Below are 25389 nucleotides of genomic sequence, written 5' to 3'. Positions count from 1 at the left end.
TCTTGGGAGTCATACTAACTGTATTGTACAGAGTGCTATGCAGCATGCACATGTAGTCAGGATTGGATGGAGAGTAGTGGCGTAGGGACCCGCACAGCAATATCCAGTACCCGTAGGTTGCGTGTAGGCAAAGCAGGATGTGGAATCTCTCAGGGAACCATAGGGACACAGTAGGATGGGCTGACAGCTAACAGTCACTAAAGCAGATAAATTTGGTGGGTACCACATGACCCCAATAGAAAGATCACTCCAAAAGTTCACTTATTAATAAAGCTCTTTACAGTTACCCCATAGTAATGTGCAATACAATTACCTGTTCCATTCCCCCATATTACTCCCTCCTCCACTGCAGGCAGCCGGGAAGTTACATTAGGAGCTGTAGTATTTAACAGAAGTACTCTGCTGCAGATCATCCTTGTTAGGACAGTATAGGGCTTACTGTAGTGTTAAATAGGATTTCCCCTTCCAAAGGTCAAGGAGGTCCACATGTACAGTACAGACCAAAAGTTTGGACACACCTTCTCATTCAAAGAGTTTTCTTTATTTTCATGACTATGAAGGCATCAAAACTAACATTGTTTGATACATTTCATTCATCTATTGAAATAACACTTTTGTCTAGAGATGTTATTCCATTTTTTGTAAGCCACCTCCCCCCCCCTTCCCCCACTGGAGTAAGAAGAGTAAGTTTGTGACATTTTAGGGTACTTTCACACAAGCGTTATTCTTTTCCGGCATAGAGTTCTGTCAAAAGGGCTCTATCCCGGAAAAGAACTGATCAGGCATATCCCAATGCATTCTGAATGGATAGAAATCCGTTCAGTTTGCATCAGTATGCCTTCCATTCAGTCACTGTCAGGAGTTTTGGCCGTACATAATACTGCAGCATGCTGCGGTATTATGTCCGTCCAAAATGTCTGATCAGTCGACTTGCATTACAACTGAAGGACGGATCCGTCCTTCCGGTCTGCGCATGCACAGACCGGGAAAACTGAAAAAAAGACTGCAAGACGGATCCGTCCATCCGCATGACAAGTGGAGAGACGGATCCGTTCTTGCAATGCATTTGTAGACGGATCCGCACCCGGATCGGTCTACAAATGCTGTCAGTTGTCACACTGATCAGCGGATCCGGCATGCAGCTCCGACGATGGAACTGCCTGCTGGATCATACTAACGCTAGTGTGAAAGTACCCTTAGAAAGCCGCAGTTGATAAATCTGGCACACACCATACTAACATGGCTAACCACATCCACTTTCCCACCCACTTTTCAAAAGTGACGAGAGCAGGGTAAAATTTTAAAAATTCACAAATTTATGTCTAAAACTGGCGTGCTTCAATATTTGCAACTTTTTTCCACCAAAATTCTGGTGCAAATGTTATAATAAATTACCCCCGACATTACTTTTGTTCAGAGGGATGAACCAGTTGTGCAGTTTAATGCTGGAACACTCAATCATTTAAGGAAAGCTAAAAACAGTCCTGAGCCAGTGGAGTACCCAGTGTTGGAATGGAATGATATCAAGTTTCAAGATGTTATTGGTGAAGGAAATTTTGGACAAGTCCTTAAAGCTCGTATTAAAAAAGATGGTCTACGTATGGATGCTGCAATTAAGAGGATGAAAGGTATAGGAGAATGAAACCTTATCATTTAATACCTGTGTGTCTGTATTAAATGCTTTTATCCATAGCAAAATGAAGAGCATTATTCTTTAAGGAATCTGTTTTTATCAAGTTCATCACATAAAATTGTAGATAACTTGTAAAATTGCCTGCATATTCCCTCTGTGCTCATCAGCAGACAATAATTATAATGGCTCGTAACTTGTTCTCCATTTGTGATTATAGAATTGCAAACTTCAGTCAACCAGATATTTAAAGGCTATGTACACCTTTGTTGCCAATTTTTGTTTATGATTGCATTTTACTCCTTTTTGGCTAAAAAATCATATTTTCAATAGCCCTTTATTAAAAATATTGAGCTGTTCTATCACAAAGGGTTAACTGTTTTTCTAACTGTGTTGCTGGTACTTTCACTTTGTGCCAGTCATCTAATAACACTTATTTAAGCCACATTCTTATCAGTAAGATAAGGATTGCGCTTTAATGAGTGCTTATAATGTCAGAGAGCAGAGATAAGGAGTCCGTCTGCGCCCCAGATGACGGAAACAACAGAAAATCCATCCCCAGATGACGGAAACGACAGAAAGTCCATAGGCTGTTGCTAAAGCATGTCAGCTCTCTACAGAAAAAAAGATTACATATTTTTAATAAAGACCAATTGAAAAAAAGATTTTTACCTCAAAATAAGTACAATGCAATAATAAAAAAAAATGCCCCCAAACTTAAATACTGTATATTCATCATCACTGTTTAATTTCCTACTTCTATATAATTAACAGCAAATTAAAAAAAGTTAAATAAAATAACATGTATTTTGCTGCCATAGGGAAGAAAAGAGGTGTCTCAAACTTTCTTTAACAGCAAATATTCATATTTTTTATGCTATTAGAATATGCATCAAAGGATGATCATCGAGATTTTGCAGGTGAACTTGAAGTGCTATGTAAACTGGGAAGTCACCCCAATATTATAAATCTTCTAGGAGCATGTGAACATCGAGGTCAGTTTAAATATATTAATAATTCCATGTTCTGTGTCTTTGAGATCTTTGTTCTTGTTTGGCTTCTGACTCACGAACAGCAGCATTTAATGAGTACATTTTTTTCTGCCTTAATGCTCTATTTTAGTATATTACACACGCCTAATGTACTGGCATATACAGATATGCAAATACAATATGGTTTGAACAAAGGAAAACAGATCAACAGTAATAAAGCAGATTTATCATTATTAGTATTGAGTGAAGCGACGCATTCAAAGCGGAATTCTAAATAAATCAGAATTTCCTCGTGCTTCAGGGTAATGAATCAGGTTGTCTGAAAATGGCGGCTGCACACGTTACAAAGAGAAACTAAGTGTAGAGGAGACAATCCCAGGAATCGAGATCACCCATATTGCCGCGCAGCCGGCCAACCTGCAGATAGCCATCCTCTGTGATGTCACAGTACTATAAAACCCTGGAGACTTTGAAGGATGATTTAGAAGTAACGCTAGCAAAAGATGAGGATGGTCATCATTAAGACCTGCCCCCCCCCCTAAGGGGTGCAGACTGGATGGTATTGGTTGCCACGCTGGCACTGGAATAATAAAGGCTTCCATTTTATTAGTATTGGATTACATAATTTAGCTTACAGCTGATGTAGGAATAAGTAAATGTAGGAATAAATAAATAAAACTGAAGCTGCATAAGTCTCCCTACAGTCTCCCTATCCAATATCCTTCTATTAATCATTTTCTGCAACACTGTCCCTAGCACGTGAGCGCTTGCCACGTCTCTCCCTATGCTCAGCTCACAGGACAATGGATGAGACCCCACTGAATGAGATTTTTATAGGTCTGTGACATGACAGGGGAGGGCTATCTGAGGATTGGCTGGATGAACTGCATTATGGGTGATCTCGTATTCCCGGGCTTCTTACTTTCACTTTGTAACACGTGCAGGCGCCATTTTAGGAAAAACTGATTTGTTACCACGAAGCGTGAGGAAATTCGGATTCATTGCGAATCTTTGCTGTGCTCAAGAATAGTAGTCTCTATAGGATTGCCAGCTCACCCACACTTTTCAAGAGACTCTGGTGCAGAGCACCTAGGGATCAGGCAAAACCATGTTCAAGGAAAGGTTGAGGTCATGGAGGGCAGAGCATGAAATATACAGTAAAAGTCAGGACAGGCAACAAAGGATCCATACAGGGTATAGGCACAGCTCAGGTCAGGCAGCAGAGGGTCAATATGTAGAAAACAGGCAGAAACCATACACAGGCAGACAAACGAAATGCAGCCCACATAGCAGGATACTAGCAGTCTAAGAACCTATTTCTCAGGCATCTTCCCACAGGGAAAGGTGACTTAAGTACCTCAATGTGACCAGCTATTCGCAGGTGTGAAACACAATACTAGCACACTGGCCCTTTTAGACCTGGATGGATCATGTGCCCTATGGGAAGAGGAGGAGAGGCCATGCTGGCAAGCAGGTTGCAGCCTGCATGAAGGGACAGAGCAGCCCCAGGAGAAAGAGGGGGGTTGGAGACACATCGTGACTCAAAATTGTGAAATCACATTTAGAATAGCTGGTCATCTCATGACACACATATCAGAATATGTACAGTCTGTGCTATCATAGTATTCTAGGACATGGCAGTATGGGAAAAAAGACAGAGCTGCCAATATATCTGCTATTAACATTGCCTCATCTTTTGGTGGTTTAATAGGACATTATTAGATATATATGGAAATACAGTATGTATTTTATGTCTGGTGATCCAAACATATTCTAAATGCATCAAACTTTTCACCTCTTCTTCCTTCCAGGCTACTTGTATTTGGCTATAGAATATGCTCCGCATGGCAACCTATTGGACTTTCTAAGGAAAAGCAGAGTACTGGAAACAGACCCAGCATTTGCCATAGCCAACAGCACAGCATCAACCTTGTCATCACAGCAGCTTCTACAGTTTGCAGCAGATGTCGCTCGAGGCATGGATTACCTGAGCCAAAAACAGGTTGATACTTTGCATAATTATAAGTGCCATAAAATACAAGAGTGTGATTTAAAATAAGTCATTTATGAAATCCTGGCTGAATTATGACCTAGTTTGTACAGCAATTATAAATAGTCATAAAAATGGTTTATACATATATTGCAGCCTCATACTTATGAGATATTCTCCCTTACATAACATAGCTTAGCTCAGGTTCCTGGAAAATATTACAGATTTATATAAAGAGATGAAATTGGAAGCACCTTATAAATTACAGGCTGGCTATTGAAAGCTGTAAAGTATGAAGTATGTACCGTTGTAGGTATTTGTACGTACAGTGTAAGTCGTTTTGTAAAGATATTTCTAATTCCTCTACATACTTTCCCTTTTATATACCAACTGGAGGAACTTAAAGGAGTTGTCTAATTATGCCTGGCCTCTAGCTGAAAAGGACATCTTGGAGTAGTATAGAGAGCATATGCATCGAGTGTCAGTCTATACCTCTTAGCTAATCATATTACCAGAAACGGTCCTAGCTAGGGTAATTGTTTGAACTGATAAGAAAAGACTTTTCTTACAATGTTCCTTCAAAATGTCCTACCTTTGGCAGAATGTCCGGGTTAGTACACTGGTGAAGAATATTAAAATATAACATGAAGTCTGTCAATAGTTTTGACGATGCTAAGCTGCTGACAGTACTAAGTAGGGGCTGTGGAGGACAGGTCAAACATACCTTTTGTGGAACTTTTCTCATCACTAGTATTGAGAATATGAAGTTCTATTCTGCTAAATTCTGCTCACGTAAGTGCCCAGGGTGGGGCTTCACTCTGAAGTGCTCTTGGCATTGAGCTGCTTCACAACCCCTCTGAGTGACAGGAAACCACCCACAGCCATCACTTAGAAATAGCTCAATGCAGAGAACACTTCACATAGACACTTGAGAGAACAGCATTTGGCAGAATAAATCTTCATATTCTCACTACTCCTGATGAGAAAAACTCCACATATTGTATGTTTGTACTGCTTTCCCCAGCCCCTACCTAATGCTGTAAACATTTTTTTTGCATGGTCAAAACTGCTGACAGATTCCCTTTAATGTCACATGACATCATTACTAGCATATTTGGCATGCTGATCACTGCTAGTGAGCCCCAGTGGCTGTAACACAAAACTGCATCACCACTCTAATGTTGGAGGGCGGAGGCGCCTACAGCTAAGCCCTGTGAATAGTGCCATCAATGGAAGAAACTGAGGGGTTAGGGAACCTCTTGACACAAACTCCTATGAAATTGGCAAAATAAAAATCAATCTACATTAAACGCTAAGGTATATGTACCAAAAATGGCTACCTACAGTACAACTGGCCATGAAAAAAATAAAGCTTCATACAGCTACGTCAAACAAAAAATTAAAAAAATTGTGACTGCCTGAAGGCAAAGAGTAATTTTTTTTTTTAAATGTTCTGTTAATGAAATGTCTTGATAAATTTACGGTAAGTATTGTCATTATACTGATGTTACGTTTGTTGTGCCTATGGCACTTTTTTTTATTTTGTCTTCCTATAGTAGAATCAGTTATGTGTGACTGTATCTATTAAAATGGATCTGCCAACTAAATATTCTGCCCTGTGGCAGCAAAATACAGCCATATGGCTAATTAGGAGCACTGAAAGAATGCAGTGGATCCATAGTACAAGAGGACTTCGCTGCTCCCAGTGGTGACCGCATGCATATACCGCCAGTGCAGAGAGGGGTGTGGGGAGGCAAGGAGAGGCTCTATAAATCAACTGTGTTCTTTCAGCAGTCCCATTAGCATGTGGCACAACACCTTTTGTGCCCTTTTTGGCTATTGGCATGACTGGGGAACCTAGGCCCCGCTTGTAAAATTTATTTTGGGGGCCCACTGTATGGAGACATTCAAATATAATAAATAATATTTTTATATGAACATAGGCTGGTTGAGGTGCTGTACATTGAATATATGTATGTAGTGCAGTAAGTCTACTGTGTTATGTGGCACTTGTGCAGGGGGTGGGAGACCACCTTGCTCAGTGGCCCATCGGCGGATTCCCCTGTACCCCTGTGGGCCAGTCCGAGCCTGCCTGTAGCTGTGCTGCCTTACGTTGGGCCATATATTCAGCTGAAAGGTCCACGTTAAGCATTTGAAATAATAAGACTCATGCTTTTATTTTTTTTGTCTAGTTCATACATCGTGACTTGGCAGCCAGAAATATTTTGGTTGGTGAAAACTTTATAGCAAAAATTGCAGATTTTGGTTTATCAAGAGGACAAGAGGTTTATGTAAAAAAGACAATGGTAAGAATGTAGTTAAAGGGGATATCTGATGTGTGTAAAAAATGAAAATCTAGTACATGACAACCTCTTTCTAACAAAGCTAGAACCAGCCCTGTGCCTCACATGGATCCAGAGATCTCCCCATTAATTGTTCCAATTGTTCTGCTAGAATTATTTCAAGCTGGGGGGGGGGTCCTTTCTCATGGGTGTGTCCTTTATGCTACAGCTGGTGGCAGTTGAAGGATAACACTGAGCATGTTCTTCCGTCTCAGTGAGCAGGACAGAGAAAGCATAAAAAGGGCAAACTGCAGGGGGTGCCATGTAAATAGATTTCATTCAATAACTGAATAGTTATAATACAATTTTAATTACATGCAATTACAAAAGTATTCATATCGAGGTGCTGGTTTGAGAATTGTAGAATATTTTCTGTGGGACAGACCCTTTAAAGTCAATAGTCATCAAATACTGTATATTCTTGCATTCTCAAGTGTACATGCCCCATGGCACACAAGATCTCATTTAACAGAGGTTTTAAAAAAGGGGTTGCTTTGCCACTGCCTGGCCCTGTCAATCAAAGCAGTGAGGGAAGGGCTGGCCACAGAAAGGAGTGGAGCTTGGGTGCAACAAGAGCAACAGTGACACTCATTGCACCAAAGGCCTTATTTACATATTCAGAAAAAGCATCATAACTCAGGAACGGAGCCTCAGATCAACAAAAGAAAAACAGCGTTTAGTCGGATGGACCACAGCTATGTGTCAGTTGGTTATGGAGTTCGCTGGTAAAAGATTCCTTTTAATGGGTTAAATGTTCTTTGTTTACAGTAATTGAAGCACATTCCTATCTTCAAAATGTAAGCTTGTTCCGGCCAACATATAGGACTTTCCCATTCATTACTTTGCAAAAACTTTCTGGCATATAATCCTATAATTCTATAAAATGTTAATAGCACAATGATAAAATTGCTAATGGCTTTTGTGCTTTTAGCTGCCTTTATATTTGTTATGTCTAATGTGTCTTTTCACGTATGTCTTTTTCGTTTATGTCTGTTCACAATTTTGAATCTGGTATATTTATGTGATTTTATGGCTTTTTCTAGGGACGGCTTCCAGTTCGATGGATGGCAATCGAGTCCTTAAACTACAGTGTTTATACCTCAAACAGTGATGTGTAAGTGTACTGTCTAATCATGTATACTAATGTATGAATCATTTACAGTAAGTGTATAATATCAGCAGTGTTTATGTGAATTCAATGAAAGGTCAGTATAATAGGCCATAAAGATCTGATAAGTGTTGGCGGGCTCGCTCAGCTGTTGTTCTTTCTGATTTAAACTAGGTATACACTGTCACTTAAAATCTAAATAAACTGTTGTACATGAAGACCTTATACCTGTATTATGTATTTGGATGGGACTACATGTGGTAGCAAGATAATTTAACTTACACCCCATTCACAGCAGCATACTTTTGTGCAAAGTATTATAGACATAGGGGGTCATTTATTAAACTAGTGTAAAGTTAGAACTGGCTTAGTTGCCCATAGCAACCAATCAGATTCCACCTTTCAATTCAGGCAGCTGCTTTGGAAAATGAAAGGTGGAATCTGATTGGTTGCTATGGGCAACTAAGCCAGTTCTACTTTACACCAGTTTGATAAATGACCCCATACTGTATAAAACAGTTAAGAGCTTTAACAGCAATTTAAAATGGTTAAATACTTAAAGGGGTTGTGCAGCGATTTATATTGATGACCTATCCTCCGGATATGCCATCAATATCTTAATGATGGGGGTCTGACCAGTGGCGGATCCAGAGCCTGGTCTCGGGAGGGGCACTTCCCCAGGCAATAGGAGATTATGGGGCCCCTGTGTCCCCGCCCACCCTCAAGCCACACCCACACACAGCCCCACCCATATATCGCGCCCATACCTCTTACATCAAGTGACGTCTCCTTTGATGTAGATGTTCTCCTTCTTCATCTTGTCCATTCAGACCAGACCACCATGATGATTTCTTTCAGCCATCTCTCATCTCTGCAGAGTTTGACAGAGAGACATCTTAGTTTCCTACTTTTCCTCCCACCTTCTCAACATCCCATTATGCAACCCTAATACTGAAACGCTGTGCCCCCCAAAACTATACTGTAGAAACAGATAAACCCCCTGAAAATACTAGTTAGACACAGATAGCGGCCCCTTCCATAATTATTGGAACACAGTGCCCTAAAAAATAACTGCACCCAGCAAATAGTGCCCCTGACACTAATAGTGTAACCATAATGTCCCCCAAAAATAACTGTGCTAAGCTGATACTGTGCCAGGGCGCCCCCCCCCCCCCCAGTAATAGTGCTCCCCAAAATCCCAACAATAGTAGTAATTCTGTGCCAGAGTGCACTTAGTAGTAATAGTGCTCCTACAGTGCCCCCAACAGTGATTGTGTCCCAGAAGTAATAGTGCTCCCATAGTCCCCCAGTTGTAATAAAGCCCCTTATAATGTGCACCAGTACAAAAAAATGCTCCGTTGTGTGGCAGTAAAAAAAAACTCCTCTTAGTGCCCCCAGTAGAGTCAATGTCCCCAGAGTGCCCTCATGTGATCCAATGACCTGTACTGTGTGCCACTTCAAAAAACACTTAGTGCCCCCAGTTGAGCTAAGGTGCCCATAGTGCCCCTATAATTTGTGCCAGTATAAAATACTACTATATAGTGCCCCCAGATGATGCCCCCATAGTGCTCCTTCCCATCCTATATAGTGCCCCCTGAAGATGCCCCCATAGTGCTCCTCCCCGTTCTATATAGTGCCCCCATAGTGCTCCTCCCCCGTCCCCATAGTGCCCTTCATAATGTGGCAGTATAAAATGCCCCTATAGACTGCTCCACATAGATTCCCCCATAATGCTTCTCTCCCCCCTTCCCCATAGTGGCACCAAAATGGGTGCCAGTATTAAATGCCCCTATATAATGCCCCCATAGTGCTCTTTTCCCCCCTTCTTCATAGTGCCCCCCATAAAGTGCCAGTATATAGGGCCCCCATTAGATGCCCATAGTGCTCCCCCCCCCTTCTCCATAGTGCTTCCCCCATAATGTGCCAGTATATAGGGCCCAGGGGCGTAACTATAGGGGGTGCAGAGGTAGCAGTCGCTACCGGGCCCAGGAGCCTGAGGGGGCCCAAAAACCCTTGTGCCACATAAGACACTGGCATTATAGAAAGTGCATGCTGGTCTATTTACACCTCTGGCTGGAGGGAAGGAGTTAGGTCAAGAATTTGGCATGAGGGGGTGCCCTTTCAATGTTTGCCTCTGGCAGCAGGAAGACCATGTGCTACCCTGCCCCTTGCCAACTAGCACTAAGGGAATGGGGCCCCAAGCTGAACTCTTGCACCAGGGCCCGTGAGCCTTTAGCTACGCCCCTGATAGGGCCCCACCCCCCTTCTTGCCATACTGTACTAAAAATAATTAAAACAATAAACACTTATACGTACCTTCATGACACTGCGATGCGATGCAGGCCTCTTCCGGCCTGTGTCCCGTTCTGTACGGCTCAGGCGGCGCGATGACGTCATCGCGTCGCTTGCACCGGCCTCTGATAGGCTGCAGGCCTAGTACCTGTAGCCTATCAGAGGAACAGGCAAGGGAGACTCCTCCACAATGGAAGCGCTCATTTCTCCCTGCCGCTGCCACCGCTGCCAGGCCCGGAATGTTCAGTCCACTGTCCGCCCCTGGCTCTCACTACATTCTCGGGGAAAGGGGGGGGGGGATTGCCCTGTTGCTCCCCCCCTGAATCTGCCAATGTGTGTGACAACGGGCACCCCCGCTAATTGTCTGTTTGATGAGGAGGCGACGCTATATGCAAGTGCTACTTCCTGGTCATTACACTACGCATCGTCTCTATGGAGTGGTGACATACTGTAATTACAAGTACTCGCTCTATTCAAGTGAATGGAGGGAGTACGTGTCTTACACTGCACTTCTGAAACAAAGTGCAGTGTAATGATCAGGACGTGGCGCTCGCATGGCGAGCTGCCTCCTCTTCAACCAGCTGAGGATAGGTCATCAATATAAATCACTGCACAACCCCTTTAACTCTGACATGTGGAAGTAATATAGTAACATAGTTTATAAGGCTGAAAAAAGACTTTTGTCCATCCAGTTCGGCCTGTCATCCTGCAAGTTGATCCAGAGGAAGGGAAAAAAAACCCCTGTGAGGTAGAAGCCAATTTCCCCCACTTTAGGGGAATAAAAAATTCCTTCCCGACTCCAATCAGGCAATCAGAATAACTCCCTGGATCAATGACCCCCCTCTAGTAGCTATATCCTGTAATATTATTATTATCATGGGAAGATTTCCCTCTATTGGTCAGAGAGGAGAAATGCTCCAAAAACGGGCTCCTGCTCTGGAGAACTTGGTATAATCACTCATGAACTTCAGTGAGTTTAAGGCCTGTATTACACCAACAGATTATCTGACCAATATCTGTCCAATCAGACTAACAGTTGGTGTGTATAACAAAAGATCTGTGTGTGTAAATGGCCATCTGACCAATGATTGGGCAGAAAATCAGTCAGATAGTCTGTTGGTGTAATACAGTCCTAGCTCTTCGCTAGGGATTCTGGCAGCCAGACACCATGCTGATCAGCTCTTCATCACAGAACCTGCATCAGGATAAGTATACATTCTTTACCCCTAAACCCCTTCAAATATTTATATGTCCAAACATAAATCCATACTTCTTTAAGTGTCAGTGTTGTATTCTCCTTTAGGCATACATACTTAGAATGATAGCCTTTCAGTTACCTTCTATTCCCTTTCCTAAATACGAGCCAAGCAGTTCTCCTGTGTTTCATTTTAGGTGGTCCTTTGGTGTTTTGCTATGGGAAATTGTCAGTTTGGGTAAGTACAGTAAGTGGTACAGTGATAGATTACTCCATACTCCTGTCATGTGAGAACAGATAGTTCTCAAAGGAACTGTGAACACATTTACAGTACATAAAACAATGGCCCAAATTTACTAATCCTGTACATGGCATCAGCTTAGACCTGCAGCAGATTTATCACAGTTCCTCAGGCTTAGGGCTCATGCAGACGACCGTATGTATTTTGCGGTTCGCAAAAAATAGATCCGCAAAAAATACGGATGACGTCCGTGTGCATTCCGTATTTTGCGGAACGGAACAGCCTGCCTCTAATAGAACAGTACTATCCTTGTCCGTAATGCGGACAATAATAGGACAGGTTCTACTTTTTTGCGGAACGGACAAACAAAAATACAGAAACGGAATGCACACGGAGTAACTTCCGTTTTTTGGCGGACCCATTGAAATGAATGGGTCCACATACCGTCCGCAAAAAAAACCCAGAACGGACATGGAAAGAAAATAAGTTCATGTGCATGAGCCCTTACTTTGGTCTGCTTACTCCAGAACTGTGGCACAATTTTGGAGCAAAATTCAGCATCTTAGGCTCCATCCCTTTCCTGTGAAGCTCTGCCCTTTTCTGCTAAGCTCCACCCCCTTGCTGAGCGTGTCAGAAAATGTGTAGATACCCTAGATGTAGCAATTTGCACCACCTTTTAGACAGATTTTTACTGCACATTAGTAAATCTGGGCCAGTATATTTGTCATTAGATGTACATGATCGTTCAAAACTTTTATACCATTGACATTAAAGGGCTGTCTCACTTTAGCAAGTGGCATTTATCATGTAGAGAAAGTTACTACAAGGCACTTACTAATGTATTGTTATTATCCATATTGCTGCCTTTTCATGGTTATGACCACTTTCCAATCCATCAGCAGTGGCCATGCTTGCACACTATAGGAAAAAGTGCCGGCCTCTCTGGTGGCCAGGACCGTGGAAGCTCACATACTATATTACATAGAGGTAGTTTGATAGCTACGCAACCATTGAACAAACGATCATCTTGTGAACAGCCATCTACAGCTGTACACATAGTACTCCATACTGGGCGTTACAGTTGTTCAGACCGATCATACACTTAGGGAAGGACAAATTATCTTTTATTATGGAATGTTCTTTCGTAGAACAATTGTACCGCCAACTGTACCACATATAGTCAAGTACTAATATTCATCTTCATCTTTCGGGTCAGTTATGTGCCAAATCCAGTAGTTCCATGATTTCCATCCTTCTTTGGAGCAGAACAACAGACATCAGCACAAGTGTGAAAGATGCCTAAGAATGTAATTTTATAATAGACCAGTAAAGCTGTAAGACTGGCTTAAAGTTAGGAATGACACTGAAACTTTATTCTGCTTACAGGTGGAACTCCATATTGTGGAATGACTTGTGCGGAACTCTATGAGAAACTACCACAAGGGTACAGACTTGAGAAACCACTAAACTGCGATGACGAAGTGTAAGAAAGTTGTGCTATTCTCAGCAGTATCTGTTTATTTAGACCAGTCATATATGAAGACCCTGGCAAAATGAGAACTGGAAAACGATTTGTAATTCGTTTTGGGCTTCTGCTGACTTATGACATGCTGCCATAAATTTTGGTTGCCACAGACATATAGTACATACGGACATGTTTCTGTGTGAAACTCATTTGGGGGGACTTATCATAGACCAGATATCCCCTGTAGTGCCGGAGGATGCGCCTAATTTTTGAAGAGGGGCACACCGTGTCATAAATTAGGCGCATCCTCCAACAGTCTGGTTACCTAAAGTGAAATCTACACCAGCTCAGAGATGGTGTCAATTTCAGTTTTCTTGGGAAATTGGCGAGGGCGGTGTAGAAAAGCCACTTGCACTTAAATTTAGGCGCTATGGTGTTTGAAAAGTCGCAAACATGAGGTTTGCAATTTTTTTTTACAACAGAAAACTGTTGTGGGGTGCCTAGGGTGTTTGAAACCCGAGGTGGGTCCTTTCTCTGGCCCCCCCCCCAATACTTAAAAAAATGGTACTGGACTAGTTAAGCCCTCTCTGTGGCCCTTTCACAGTAGTAATTCCCTATCTGTGCCCCCTTCACAGATGTAATGCCATCTTTGTGCCCCCTCACAGTAGTAATGCCGTCTGTGCCCTTTATAGTAGAAATGCCCATTGTGCCCCCTTAATAGTAGTAATGCCCTCTGTGCCCCCTTAATAGTAGTAATGCCCTCTGTGCCCCCCTTAATAGTAGTAATGCCCTCTGTGCCCCCTTAATAGTAGTAATGCCCTCTGTGCCCCCTTTGTAGTAGTAATGCCCATTGTGCACCCTTAATAGTAGTAATGCTATCTGTGTCCCTTTGTAGTAGTAATGCCCTCTGTGCTGCCTTTGTAGTAGTGATGCCCTCTGTGCCCCCTCCATAGTAGAAATGCCCATTGTTCCCTCTTTACAGTAATAAAGCCCTCTGTGTTAAAAACAAATAAATAAATAAATACAAAAACACAGAAACTACTCACCTTGTCCCGTTCCTGATGCTCACATCCAGCTCTCCCCTCCAGGCACTGTGTGGGCGGGGTTTATGCAGATTCCCAGGCTGCAGGCTTCTCCCTTACAGGCCGGCAGCGCAATCTATGTCTGCAGGCTGAATGGTGGAGCAGGGAGCAGAAGGCCTCCTGCTTCATCATTCAGTGCAGGAGAGACGGAGTGCGGGGAGCTGACTGACAGGACCGCAGCTCCCGTTGCTCCAGCAATGAGCGCTTCCATCTGTATTGATGGAAGCGCTCATTGCTTCTGGGCTCTGGCACCCCCCTGAGAGCGGGCACCCGACCCGGTACAGACTGCCCCCCTTAGCACACCACAGCGTGGGGGGAATGATAAATATCCCCATTACCTTTTTTGCTATTCATTTTATTTCTACTAGTCCACAGATTTCCTTGCCCTCATTAGTGAACTTCTTTAGGTGGTTCCTGACATCATCAGGACCTTTGTTATATGGTGCAGTAACCTGTATTTAATTATTGTATTGAAGGTTTGACCTTATGCGACAGTGCTGGCGTGAAAAGCCATATGAGCGACCATCATTTGGGAAAATACTAGTTTCTCTGACACGAATGCTTGAGGAAAGGAAGGTAAGAAACATGAAACTGGTTTGAAACCAGTAACTGTGATTTAACATATCTTTGCACTTAACTTGGCCATGTAAAAGAATATACTGATTTTTATGCAGTAACAAGCTTATGAGCATAATTTTAAGCAACACCCATCATAATAATAATAATATTGCTACTAGTAATAATAATTATTTAGCAGCAACATATTTCGCAGCACTTTATAAATCAGAGGGTACATGTACAAATAGAATCAGACATTACATAGTAATAACATACTGTGACATTAAACGATTGAAAATGTAATTTCTCTGAGACTCATGTAATTGCCAGTGCCAGTTTAACAGGAAGAAATTTCAGCAAGAAAACCATATACCTATGATAACTACCTGCCATAAGCTGGCTTTATTAGAACTGTTTTATATGATAACATGATTATTCAACCAAAATTACATGGTATATGGTGATTCTTCTATGGAAGCAATGGTGCACCTCTGTTACAGGAAGAAATAATTGTGGTACATATGACTCAGGGATAGTGGAAGCTAAGCAAAAGAAGGTCCTTACTTTTTACCCTTTCTCAATTTATAATCTCCTTGGTATACATTTCCTTCATCAGCCACCTCTTCCTCCCTTAAACCTCATTTCACTTTTCTCAGTAGTGGTAATATTAGGGCCGAGGAATGTCGATGTTCACTTCTGAACATCAATTATAAATTGACCTTACTGGGTGCCTGCTAGCCCAAGTGCACCTTAGTTCAATGATTTCAACACATACAGTGGCATGCAAAAGTTTGGGCACACCTGGTCAAAATCACTGTTACTGTGAACAGTTAAGCAAGTTGAAGATGAAATGATCTCCAAAAGGCATAAAGTTAAAGATGACACATTCCCTTTGTTTTTAAAGCAAAAAGATTTTTTTTTATTTTCATATTTTCCAAAATAAGAAAAAAAAGGACGCAAAGCAAAAAACTTTGGTCACCCTGCATGGTTAGTACCTAGTAGCCAACCAACTCTTTCTCCAATTCTTGTTTGAGGAATTTTCATTCATTCTTCTGTGCAAAAGTCTTCCAGTTATGTGAGATTCCTGGGCCATCTTACATGCACTGCTCTTTTGAGGTTTTTCAATGATGTTCAGATCAAAGGACTATGGGAGCCATGGTAAAAACTTCAGCTTGTACCTTTTGAGGTATTCTATTGTGGATTTTGAGGTGTGTTTACAATCATTATCCATTTGTAGAAGATATCCTCTTTTCACCTTATTCTTCTATAGTTGTTGTTATGGAATTTCATTGAATCCATTCTTCCCTCTACCCATGAAATGTTTCCTGTGCCATTGGCTGCAACACAACTCCAAAGCATGATTGATCAACCCCCATGCTTAATGGTTGGAGAGGTGTTCTTTTCATGAAATTCTGTGAACCTTTTTCTTCCTTGTTTCCAAAATGCATCAGGCTTGTTTAGATGTTATTTTGCAAACTTCTGACACTGAATTTTGTGGTGAGGGCACAGAAGAGATTTTCTTCTGAAGAGTCTTCCATGAAAGCCATAATTGGGCAGGTGTCACTGAACAGTAGAGAAATGTTCCACAGCTCCAGAGTCTGCTAAACCTTCCTGAAGGTCTTTTGCGTTCAAGCAAGGGTTCTAATTTGCCTTTCTAGCAAGTAACTTCCGTTTTTTTAGCGGACCCATTGAAGTGAATGGTTCCGCATATGGTCCTAAAAAAAACCCGGAACAGACACGGAAATAAAATACGTTCGTGTGCATGAGCCCTAAAATTGTACAAAACCATAATAATACATTGATATTACTTGAAATGTTGAAAAGTATGTTTCATCTTTAACTTTATGCCTTTTGGAGATCATTAAATCTTCAACTTGCTTACTTGTCCACAGTAAAATGGGTGCCCACACTGAGTTTCTTATGTGTCATAATTTGACACATGCAGAGTGGAATGGTCTAAGGGCCCTGGAAATAGACAAATCAATCGTAATAAAACCCTCAGACAAGGGGGGGCAATGTGGTTATCATGGACTATGAGCAGTATACCCATATGTGCCTAAACATTCTGAATGATGGGTCCTGTTATGACATTCTCCCCAGGAATCCATCATTGATGGATTGTAAGGAACTCAGTGGGATTCTATCTGAAGCCCTCCAACTAAGACTTATCAACAACTATGAGCTGGGGTTCCTTTTACCACCACTTAATCTATTACTGACCCAAAGCACGTGGCAAGGCCCCTTTTAAACTTAGTTTATTTACAAATGGTCCATAAGACCAAAAAAAGCCTTTCTTATACCATTGTTCAATCATAAAAAACATAACCTTTATTTGCTCACTACTCTGCCCAAAACCCCTGAGGACGCCAGGTTAGCTGGCAAAACATGTCGGGGGCAGTGTTTGAGATTTTAGACAGCTAGTGCCTCTGGTTACAAAGTATCAGTTGATATTAAATTCAGCAGAAGCGCTGGGATAAAAATGAAGTGAGCCTCCAGCAGTGCTCTAAAATGACTCACTATATCCCTGTGTTTGCTACAACACACTGTGAACGCAACAGTGTTGGAAACAGATAACTTTATAAAGTATCCACAGACACAGCTGATATTTTTAAACAATTTTATTAAAGCTACTTTCACACTGGCGTTTTGGCTTTCCGTTTGTGAGATCCGTCATGGGCTGTCACAAGCGGTCCAAAACGGGTCAGTTTTGTCCTAATGCATTCTGAATGGAAAAGGATCCGCTCAGAATGCATCAGTTTGCCTCCGTTCCGTCTCCATTCCGCTTGCAGTGTTTTGGTGTCCGTCTGACGAAACTGAGCCAAATGGATCTGTTCTGACACACAATGTAAGTCAATGGGGACGGATCCGTTTTCTATCACACAATCTGGCACAATTGAAAACGGATCCGTCTCCCATTGACTTTCAATGGTGTTCAAGAAGGATCCGTCTTGTCTATGGTAAAGATAATACAAACGGATCCGTTCTGAATGGATGCAGACGGCTGTATTATCTGAACGGATCCGTCTGTGCAGAACCATGACGTATCTGCACCAAACGCTAGTGTGAAAGTAGCTTAAGTTAGTAGACATTTAATAGTGAGCAAATAAAGGTTATGTTTTAAGATTGCACATAGCACATGGTATAAAAAAGGCTTTTTTGGTCTTATGGACTATTTGTAAATAAACCCTTTTACCACCATACCCACAATTGGCCTGTTTCTATGGCCTTACTAAGGTCCATAAGGGCTTAGAACCAATTGTGTCAGGGGCAAACAGTCTGACGCTCCCTATCAGCACCTACATTGACCAAATTTGAAGACCATTTGTTACCTCTCTCCTATCTTATGTCCGGGACTCCATGAATGTCATCAAGAAGGTGGATGGCCTCCATGTGGAGCAGGACGTGATTCTGGCAAGTTTAGATGTGGAAGCACTATATAATTACATGATTTTCCTAGTTTATGACGTAAAGTCATGATTTTATGAACGACACGGAGGCGAGTATTGCATTCTCAATCTTTACTGTAACCATAGCAGCAAAGAGAAAAAAAACCCACAGAAATCATCCCACAAGGGTAACCCCTCCCATAGTCCAGTCCATAAATAGAACCTCCCACAGGAACTCTTCCTCTTTCTTTGTAGCGAAGAATCTTTAACTGTATCACCGGACCGGAAATAAAAACTCGCATCAACACGATCCAACAGGAAAACTCAACCAATCAGGATGGAACAAAAACTGGATCCGTCTGGAAAGTCATCCGAAACGAATACCACTGGAGGGCCTCGACCAGACCAGCCACCAGAATGCCACATGGAAAAACACGGCCGAGTAAGGTCTCAACCTACAGGAAGATATATAAAGGCACATGGTAATCTGCTAGAATATCAATTCTTTTTTGAGTAAATAAATAAATAATGAATACTGAGAGAAAAATACAAGATAGTTCAAAACATATAAATATATTGTAATGACAATAACTATAATTATAAATATAATAATGATATAACCATCAATGGAAGAACCACAGAAAACAAAAAGGGAGGGAACATTAAATTTTTATTAACAAGTAGTAAAAAAATAGTAGCAAAGGGAGGGGCAATACTCGCCTCCGTGTCGTTCATAAAATCATGACTTTACGTCATAAACTAGGAAAATCATGTAATTTTATATCACGACCGGAGGCTCCTATTGCAAGTTCAAAGTGTGGAAATAACAGACTCGAAAGCATGTGGAGCCGGCCTAAAATAAAACTCCCGGAAGGTAGAGGATCTAGACCAGTCCGCCAATCTCATGATGTCCTCCAAGCGAGCGCCCGCTAATACCATAGAAGTAGCCGAAGCTCCTCTGACCGAATGGGCGGAAAAAACGGACGTGTTCACTCCGGACAAGGAAAGGATCCATTTCACCCAGCGGGAAAGGGTGACACTCGTAACCGGAGGGAATGGTTTCCGAAAAGAAATGAACAGGTTAGGAGAAGAACTCCGACGGAGGAGAGAAGTACGAGATAAGTATTCCCTAAGACAACCTACCGGACAAAGGGCCGGAGAATTAGGAAATTCCGGATACCAAACCGACTTGATGTTCGTTTTCGTACGGCGGGAGATGTTGAAGGAAACGCCATCCGGGGAAAAAGAGAGAGCATTAAAGTCTAGAGCTCTAACATCCGAAACTCTCTTGCATGAAACAAGGCATAGCAGAGACACTAGTTTCGCCGAAAGCTGCCGTAGAGAGAGATCAGAATTGGAAGGCCACTGAGAAAAGAAATCTAGAACCAATCTGACGTCCCAAGAAGAAGAGAAACGAGGTTGTGGGGGACGAGAGAGACGAGAACCCTTGAGGAGACGACAAACTAGAGGGTGTTGTCCAACTGGAACACCCGCAAACCCTTGGTGTCGTGAGGAGATTGCCGACCGGAAAACATTCATAGTCCTGTAAGCCTTACCTTCATCAAATAGAGACGATAAAAACTGAAGAATCTCGGTCACAGGGGCCGAAACGGGATCCACACCCCGTCCAACGCACCAACGAGACCAGATGCCCCAAGCTGATCCATATGCCCGTCTAGTACCGGGAGCCCAGGCGTTATCCAGGAGGAACCTAGCCGTTCCCGATATTCCAGCGATCTCGTACTGCATCCCGAAACTCTGCAACCTAGGAGTCGGAGGGATCCGTCTAGCAGGAGAGGATGTTGTTGGTCTAGAGGGCCCAGGAGAAGAGTCCGGGAAAACGGGAGGAGACGAGGGTCCTCTATCAGGAGATCCAGGAGTTGGGGAAACCAGACCTGAGTCCGCCAAAATGGGACTATTAGGACCAATTCCGCTGACTGGCGGCGAATTTGAGATAGCACTCGAGGAATCAGCATGAAAGGGGGAAAGGCATATGAAAGGTGTTCTGACCAGTTCTGAAGGAGAGCGTCCACGGCCTCTGACAGAGGGTCCGGCCTCCAGCTGTAGAATCTGGGAAGGTGGGAATTCCAACGTGAAGCAAAGAGGTCCAGGGCAAAAGGACCCCAAAGGGAATCGATAGAGGCAAACACCGCCGGATCCAATCTCCAATCGCTGAAGTCCGAGGTGTACCGAGAACTCCAATCCGCGAAGGTATTGTGAAGACCCGGGATATATTCCGCGATCACCTTGACTCCATTGTCCAGGCAGTAGTTCCAGAACTCTTTCGCTAAATGAGTCAACATAGCCGAGTGAGTCCCCCCCATGGAGTTGACGTATCGGACCGCCGACACGTTGTCCATCCTGAGCTTGATGCATGCCGAAACCCTGCTGTTGGCGAAACTGCGGATGGCAAACGAACCCGCCAGGAGTTCCAGTGCATTTATGTGGAGATGGGATTCGACTGCTGACCACGGACCCCCAGTGGAGACTCCCTCGCAGTGGGCACCCCAGCCCAGAAGACTGGCGTCCGCCTCTATGATGAGATCCGGTTGAGGACCTACAATGGCTCTGCCATTCCATGCATCGAGGTTGGAAATCCACCATGTCAGTTCGTCCCTCGTCTCCTGGTCCAGGATCACCAAATCTGCGTACGCCGCTCCCGTCTGAAGGTGAGCGATCTTCAGTCGTTGAAGAGCTCGATAATGCAATGGGGCAGGAAAAATTGCCTGGATGGAAGAGGATAAGAGGCCTATCACCCGAGCTAAATGACGTAAGGAAACTTGGCGGAGTTTCAGAGTATGGCGCAATTCTTTGCGGATGGATTTCACTTTGGTGCTTGGAAGACAAAGACTCTGAGTGGACGAGTCCACCACGAATCCCAAAAACTCTATGGACCTGGTGGGTTGAAGAAAGGATTTCTCCGTGTTGATAATAAACCCTAGATCCGTGAGAAGAGTAATTGACATCTGTAAGTGAGACAAGAGGATCTTGGGAGACTGCGCCAGGATCAGGATATCGTCTAAGTAAATTATTAAACGAATCCCCTGAAGACGGAGCCAAGCGACCACTGGTTTCATCAGCTTGGTGAAGCACCAAGGAGCTGACGAAAGGCCGAAGGGGAGGCAGGTGAACCGCCAGACCTGACCGTTCCACAGGAATTGAAGAAGATCCCTGGAAGGTGGAGCAATGGGAACCGTAAGGTACGCGTCCTTCAAATCCAACTTCACCATCCAGTCGTATGGAATCAGAAGGTCTCTGAGTAAGTGGATACCCTCCATCTTGAAATGGCGGTATCGTACAAAATGGTTGAGGCGTTTGAGGTTTATGACGGGTCGAAATTGACCCCCCTTTTTCTGTACTAAGAAAATGTCGCTGATGATTCCTCCTTCTGGAATCGGGGCGAGCTCTATGGCTCCTTTCGTATGGAGTGAATGAAGCTCCGTGTTCAAACAAAGGCGGGATTGCCTTGAAAGCACTCTCGGGTGTGGATAGGGGAGGAATAAAGGAGAGACCGTCAGTTCTATATGGAAACCTTGGACCGTGGAAAGGATCCAAGGGTCGGATGAGATGCGGGACCAAGCATCCAAAAAATGTAGGAGTCTGCCTCCTATGCAAAGGTTTGAAGAAGACATTAGATTCTGGCAACTTACCAAAAGGGCGTCTGGAACCAGCGAATCCTCTGAAGGACCGGGATCTTCCGGATGAACCTCTGGATGGAAAGAAAGAGGATTGAGGCCTCTGGTCCTGGAACACCTGTCGTTGGTTGAAGGAGCCTCGACCGCTGCCGCGGGTCTGGAAATGGGCACGGCCGGACAGACGGCCCCTGGAACTGCCGGCCCTGGAAGAGACTCTCCCCTGAAAGACCTTACGCATGGAGCTTTGGGCCTTATCTAATGCTGTGAACGCTCCTACAAATTTGCCTAGGTCTTTGATAAAAGTATCTCCGAATAGGAGCCCCTGCGCCTCCTTGCCCGACTCAGTGAGAGCCATGTTGGACAATTTAGGTTCTATCTTAATGAGGATTGCTTTCCTCCGTTCCATGGAAAGTGAAGCATTCACATTTCCCACCATACAGATGGCGCGCTGAGCCCAGCCACGCAATTCATCTGGGTCAATAGAAGTGCCCTCAGATTTGGCGGATTCTGCCAATTCAAAAATTCTGGTTAAAGGACCTAGGCTATCCAGCAATTTGTCCTGGCAAGCACGAAGTGCTGAATCGAGACCTCTACGGGGATTAAATCCGGACTTGGCCAAAAATTGGATCATTTTCGGATCCACATTGGGGGTATCACAGACTTTGTTTGGGACCAAGGGACGCGGACACTCAGCTTTCAGTTTGCTGCGCGTCTCCTTAGACAGGGGTTTTCTAACCCTATCTTCTAAATATCTGGCCACATGTGGGGATGGTACCCACTCAGCGGACCGTGGATGATGTAAATTATCCGGGTCGAATAATGGTTCACCCGCAGGGTCTAACAGGGTAGTAGATGCTCCGAGGGTCTCAGGGGCCGTACTAGTTGACGGACGAGACCGAGGGATTTCAGGGATAAAATCCTGATCTTCCTCTAGGACCTCTTCTAGGTCTAGGTCAGAGGCACTGTGGCCATCACTATAAGCCTCCTCCTCGGACTCCACATCTGAGTCTGAACTGGGGACGGGCTGAGCCCGAGCCGACTTCCATGGGCGCGCTTTTTCTGCCTGGCGCGTGCAGGCTCGCTTGCGTGAACTAAGCACGCGGTCTTGTGATAGAACTAAGCTATCTGACACATTAATTCTGGAGGCATTAGTAGGAGGAATAGGAGCAGGGTTCTGAACCTTCAGTGCTTGGGCAATGGACTGTGAGATGACAGTGGACATGGATCCCATAGCACTGTTAATGGCCTCAGTGATAGATTGCTGTAAATTTGCCTGGGGCAAAGCAGATGAGGCTGGGATAGGCACTAGAGAGGGGGTAGCTAAATCGGACTGTGCAGGAAGGGACATGGTGAGGAGTTAGTCACTCCTGTGAGAACTGTAACCTGAAGAGATGAAAGATGCAGCGGCGCTGAAGCAGACAGGGAGCTGGAGAGCAAGCTGAGGTAAGACTCCGCCCACCAGAAGCGCGGGACGGAGATAAACACGCCCCCAATCCGGCTCTAGAGAAGAGGGCTGGATGGGGACAGAGCGCGGGAAACTGTGAGGCTCCGCCCACCAGAAGCGCCGGAACACGCCCCCAATCCGGCTCAAGAATCAGCTCAGAGACCTGTGAGGATGAAATCTCGTCTCGCGAGATTACGGAAGTATCGCCGAAATGGAGCCGGTGTCAGGGAGAAAAAACAGAGGTAAAAGAGAGGGGAAACGGCGCTGTAGTAACCCGCCGAGGCGGGTAAAGAAAGGAGGACAGTAGCGGTGGCTAAACCGGAGCTAGAGGGAGAAAATAACTCAAAAGGGAAGGAATCTATATATATATATATACGTTATCCAGAAGAAATCCAGTACATGGAGGAGATAACAATTCTAATACAACTAGTAATGACTAATACCATAAGTCAGCAAATACAAGAAAATATATCGCAATTCAGTAAAAAATAATAATATGTCAGTCAAAGGTACACTTATCTTGCCATGGAAGCAGCAAAGAAAGAGGAAGAGTTCCTGTGGGAGGTTCTATTTATGGACTGGACTATGGGAGGGGTTACCCTTGTGGGATGATTTCTGTGGTTTTTTTTTCTCTTTGCTGCTATGGTTACAGTAAAGATTGAGAATGCAATAGGAGCCTCCGGTCGTGATATAAAATTCGATACCGCACAACAAAGGATGCGAAGTAGTGGCCACCTTCTTGCGGAAGAGGGGTACTTATTTATGGCCTCCCAATGATTTGGTGCTGAAACTCTTACGATTCATTCTTGAACATAATACCTTCCTTTTCAATAATAAGTTCTGCCACCAGGTAAAGGGCGTTGAAATGGGGAGCCAACATGTGCCCCCACATACGCAAACCTTTACCTGGGTCGTTGGGAAAGGGAAGTAGTGTTCAGTGAAGAGATGAGTGACTTCACATTGTTGTTTATCTTATGGCTTAGATATATCGATGATATATAGATTTTTTAGCAAGGTGATAAGAACACCTTTGTTCAGCGGTTCAATGTTAACGACTTGGGGCTTTTCTTCACATCGGAAATCCATCCTTCCAGTGTTACATTTTTGGACCTCACTGTCTTTAAAGACATTGATGGCAATATAGGCACACGCCTTTTTAGAAAAAAGAACGGCCACTAATAGCTTATTGGAATGGCGGAGTTGTTACCCTGGGGCCCTTAAACGGGGTATCCCGAAGGGTCAGTATCTACGTCTCTGCTGTAATTGTTCCACCATGAGAGATTTCCGAATGGCTGCAAATGATCTGAAACTGAGGTTCCAAACACCGGTTTTGAATCAAGCGTATCATCAGGCTCTGAGTAGCAATAGGAAATCATTGCTAAATACTCGCACGCGGATGAAAGAATCCGACCAGATTCGGATCATTGGAAACTATGAAGAAGCCAACGGCCCTGTGAGACAAATCTTGTCACAATATTAGGGCATTCTACAAGCGGACCCCGGCATTTGATGGGCAGTACCCCCTCTACTACGTATTGAAGGGGTAGAAATATTAAGGACAGACTGGTTCACAGTTTCCATACTCCAGCTGTGCAGCCCCCCTTCTCCTTCAGGGACCTATAGATGTGGGGGGTGCATCGCATGCGCTCAATCAAGAAGGGTGGCACATTTTCGAGCACCGCTACTCGATACATCTATTATATCAGATCTTTCATAAATTGTGAATCCACGGGTCTGATATACAGTCAGATCCATAAATATTGGGACATCTACACAATTCTAACATGTTTGGCTCTATACACCACCACAATGGATTTGAAATGAAACAAACAAGATGTGCTTTAACTGCAGACTGTCAGCTTTAATTTGAGAGCTTTTACATCCAAATCAGGTGAACGGTGTAGGAATTACAACAGTTTGCATATGTGCCTCCCACTTGTTAAGGGACCAAAAGTAATGGGACAATTGGCTTCTCAGCCGTTCCAGGGCCAGGTGTGTGTTATTCCCTCATTATCCCAATTACAATGAG

General features: G+C 43.6%; 1 protein-coding gene across 2 annotated transcripts in view; it reads left to right on the top strand.

Annotated features, from left to right (window-relative positions):
- TEK (TEK receptor tyrosine kinase) overlaps positions 1 to 25389 on the top strand; it is a 127698-nt gene that overhangs the window by 98821 nt on the left and 3488 nt on the right. For both annotated transcript variants that reach the window (XM_040417177.1, XM_040417176.1), the window contains 8 exons: positions 1418 to 1628; positions 2515 to 2625; positions 4434 to 4624; positions 6805 to 6918; positions 7998 to 8068; positions 11747 to 11787; positions 13177 to 13273; positions 14814 to 14913. In XM_040417177.1, coding sequence (XP_040273111.1) covers positions 1418 to 1628; positions 2515 to 2625; positions 4434 to 4624; positions 6805 to 6918; positions 7998 to 8068; positions 11747 to 11787; positions 13177 to 13273; positions 14814 to 14913 — 936 coding nt within the window. The remainder of the gene's footprint in view (positions 1 to 1417; positions 1629 to 2514; positions 2626 to 4433; positions 4625 to 6804; positions 6919 to 7997; positions 8069 to 11746; positions 11788 to 13176; positions 13274 to 14813; positions 14914 to 25389) is intronic.

The sequence above is a fragment of the Bufo bufo genome, chromosome 2, assembly GCF_905171765.1.
Source record: "Bufo bufo chromosome 2, aBufBuf1.1, whole genome shotgun sequence".
NCBI lineage: Eukaryota > Metazoa > Chordata > Amphibia > Anura > Bufonidae > Bufo > Bufo bufo.
The sequence above is the reverse complement of the archived record's forward strand: the minus strand, read 5'-3'. Positions and strand labels throughout refer to the sequence as shown.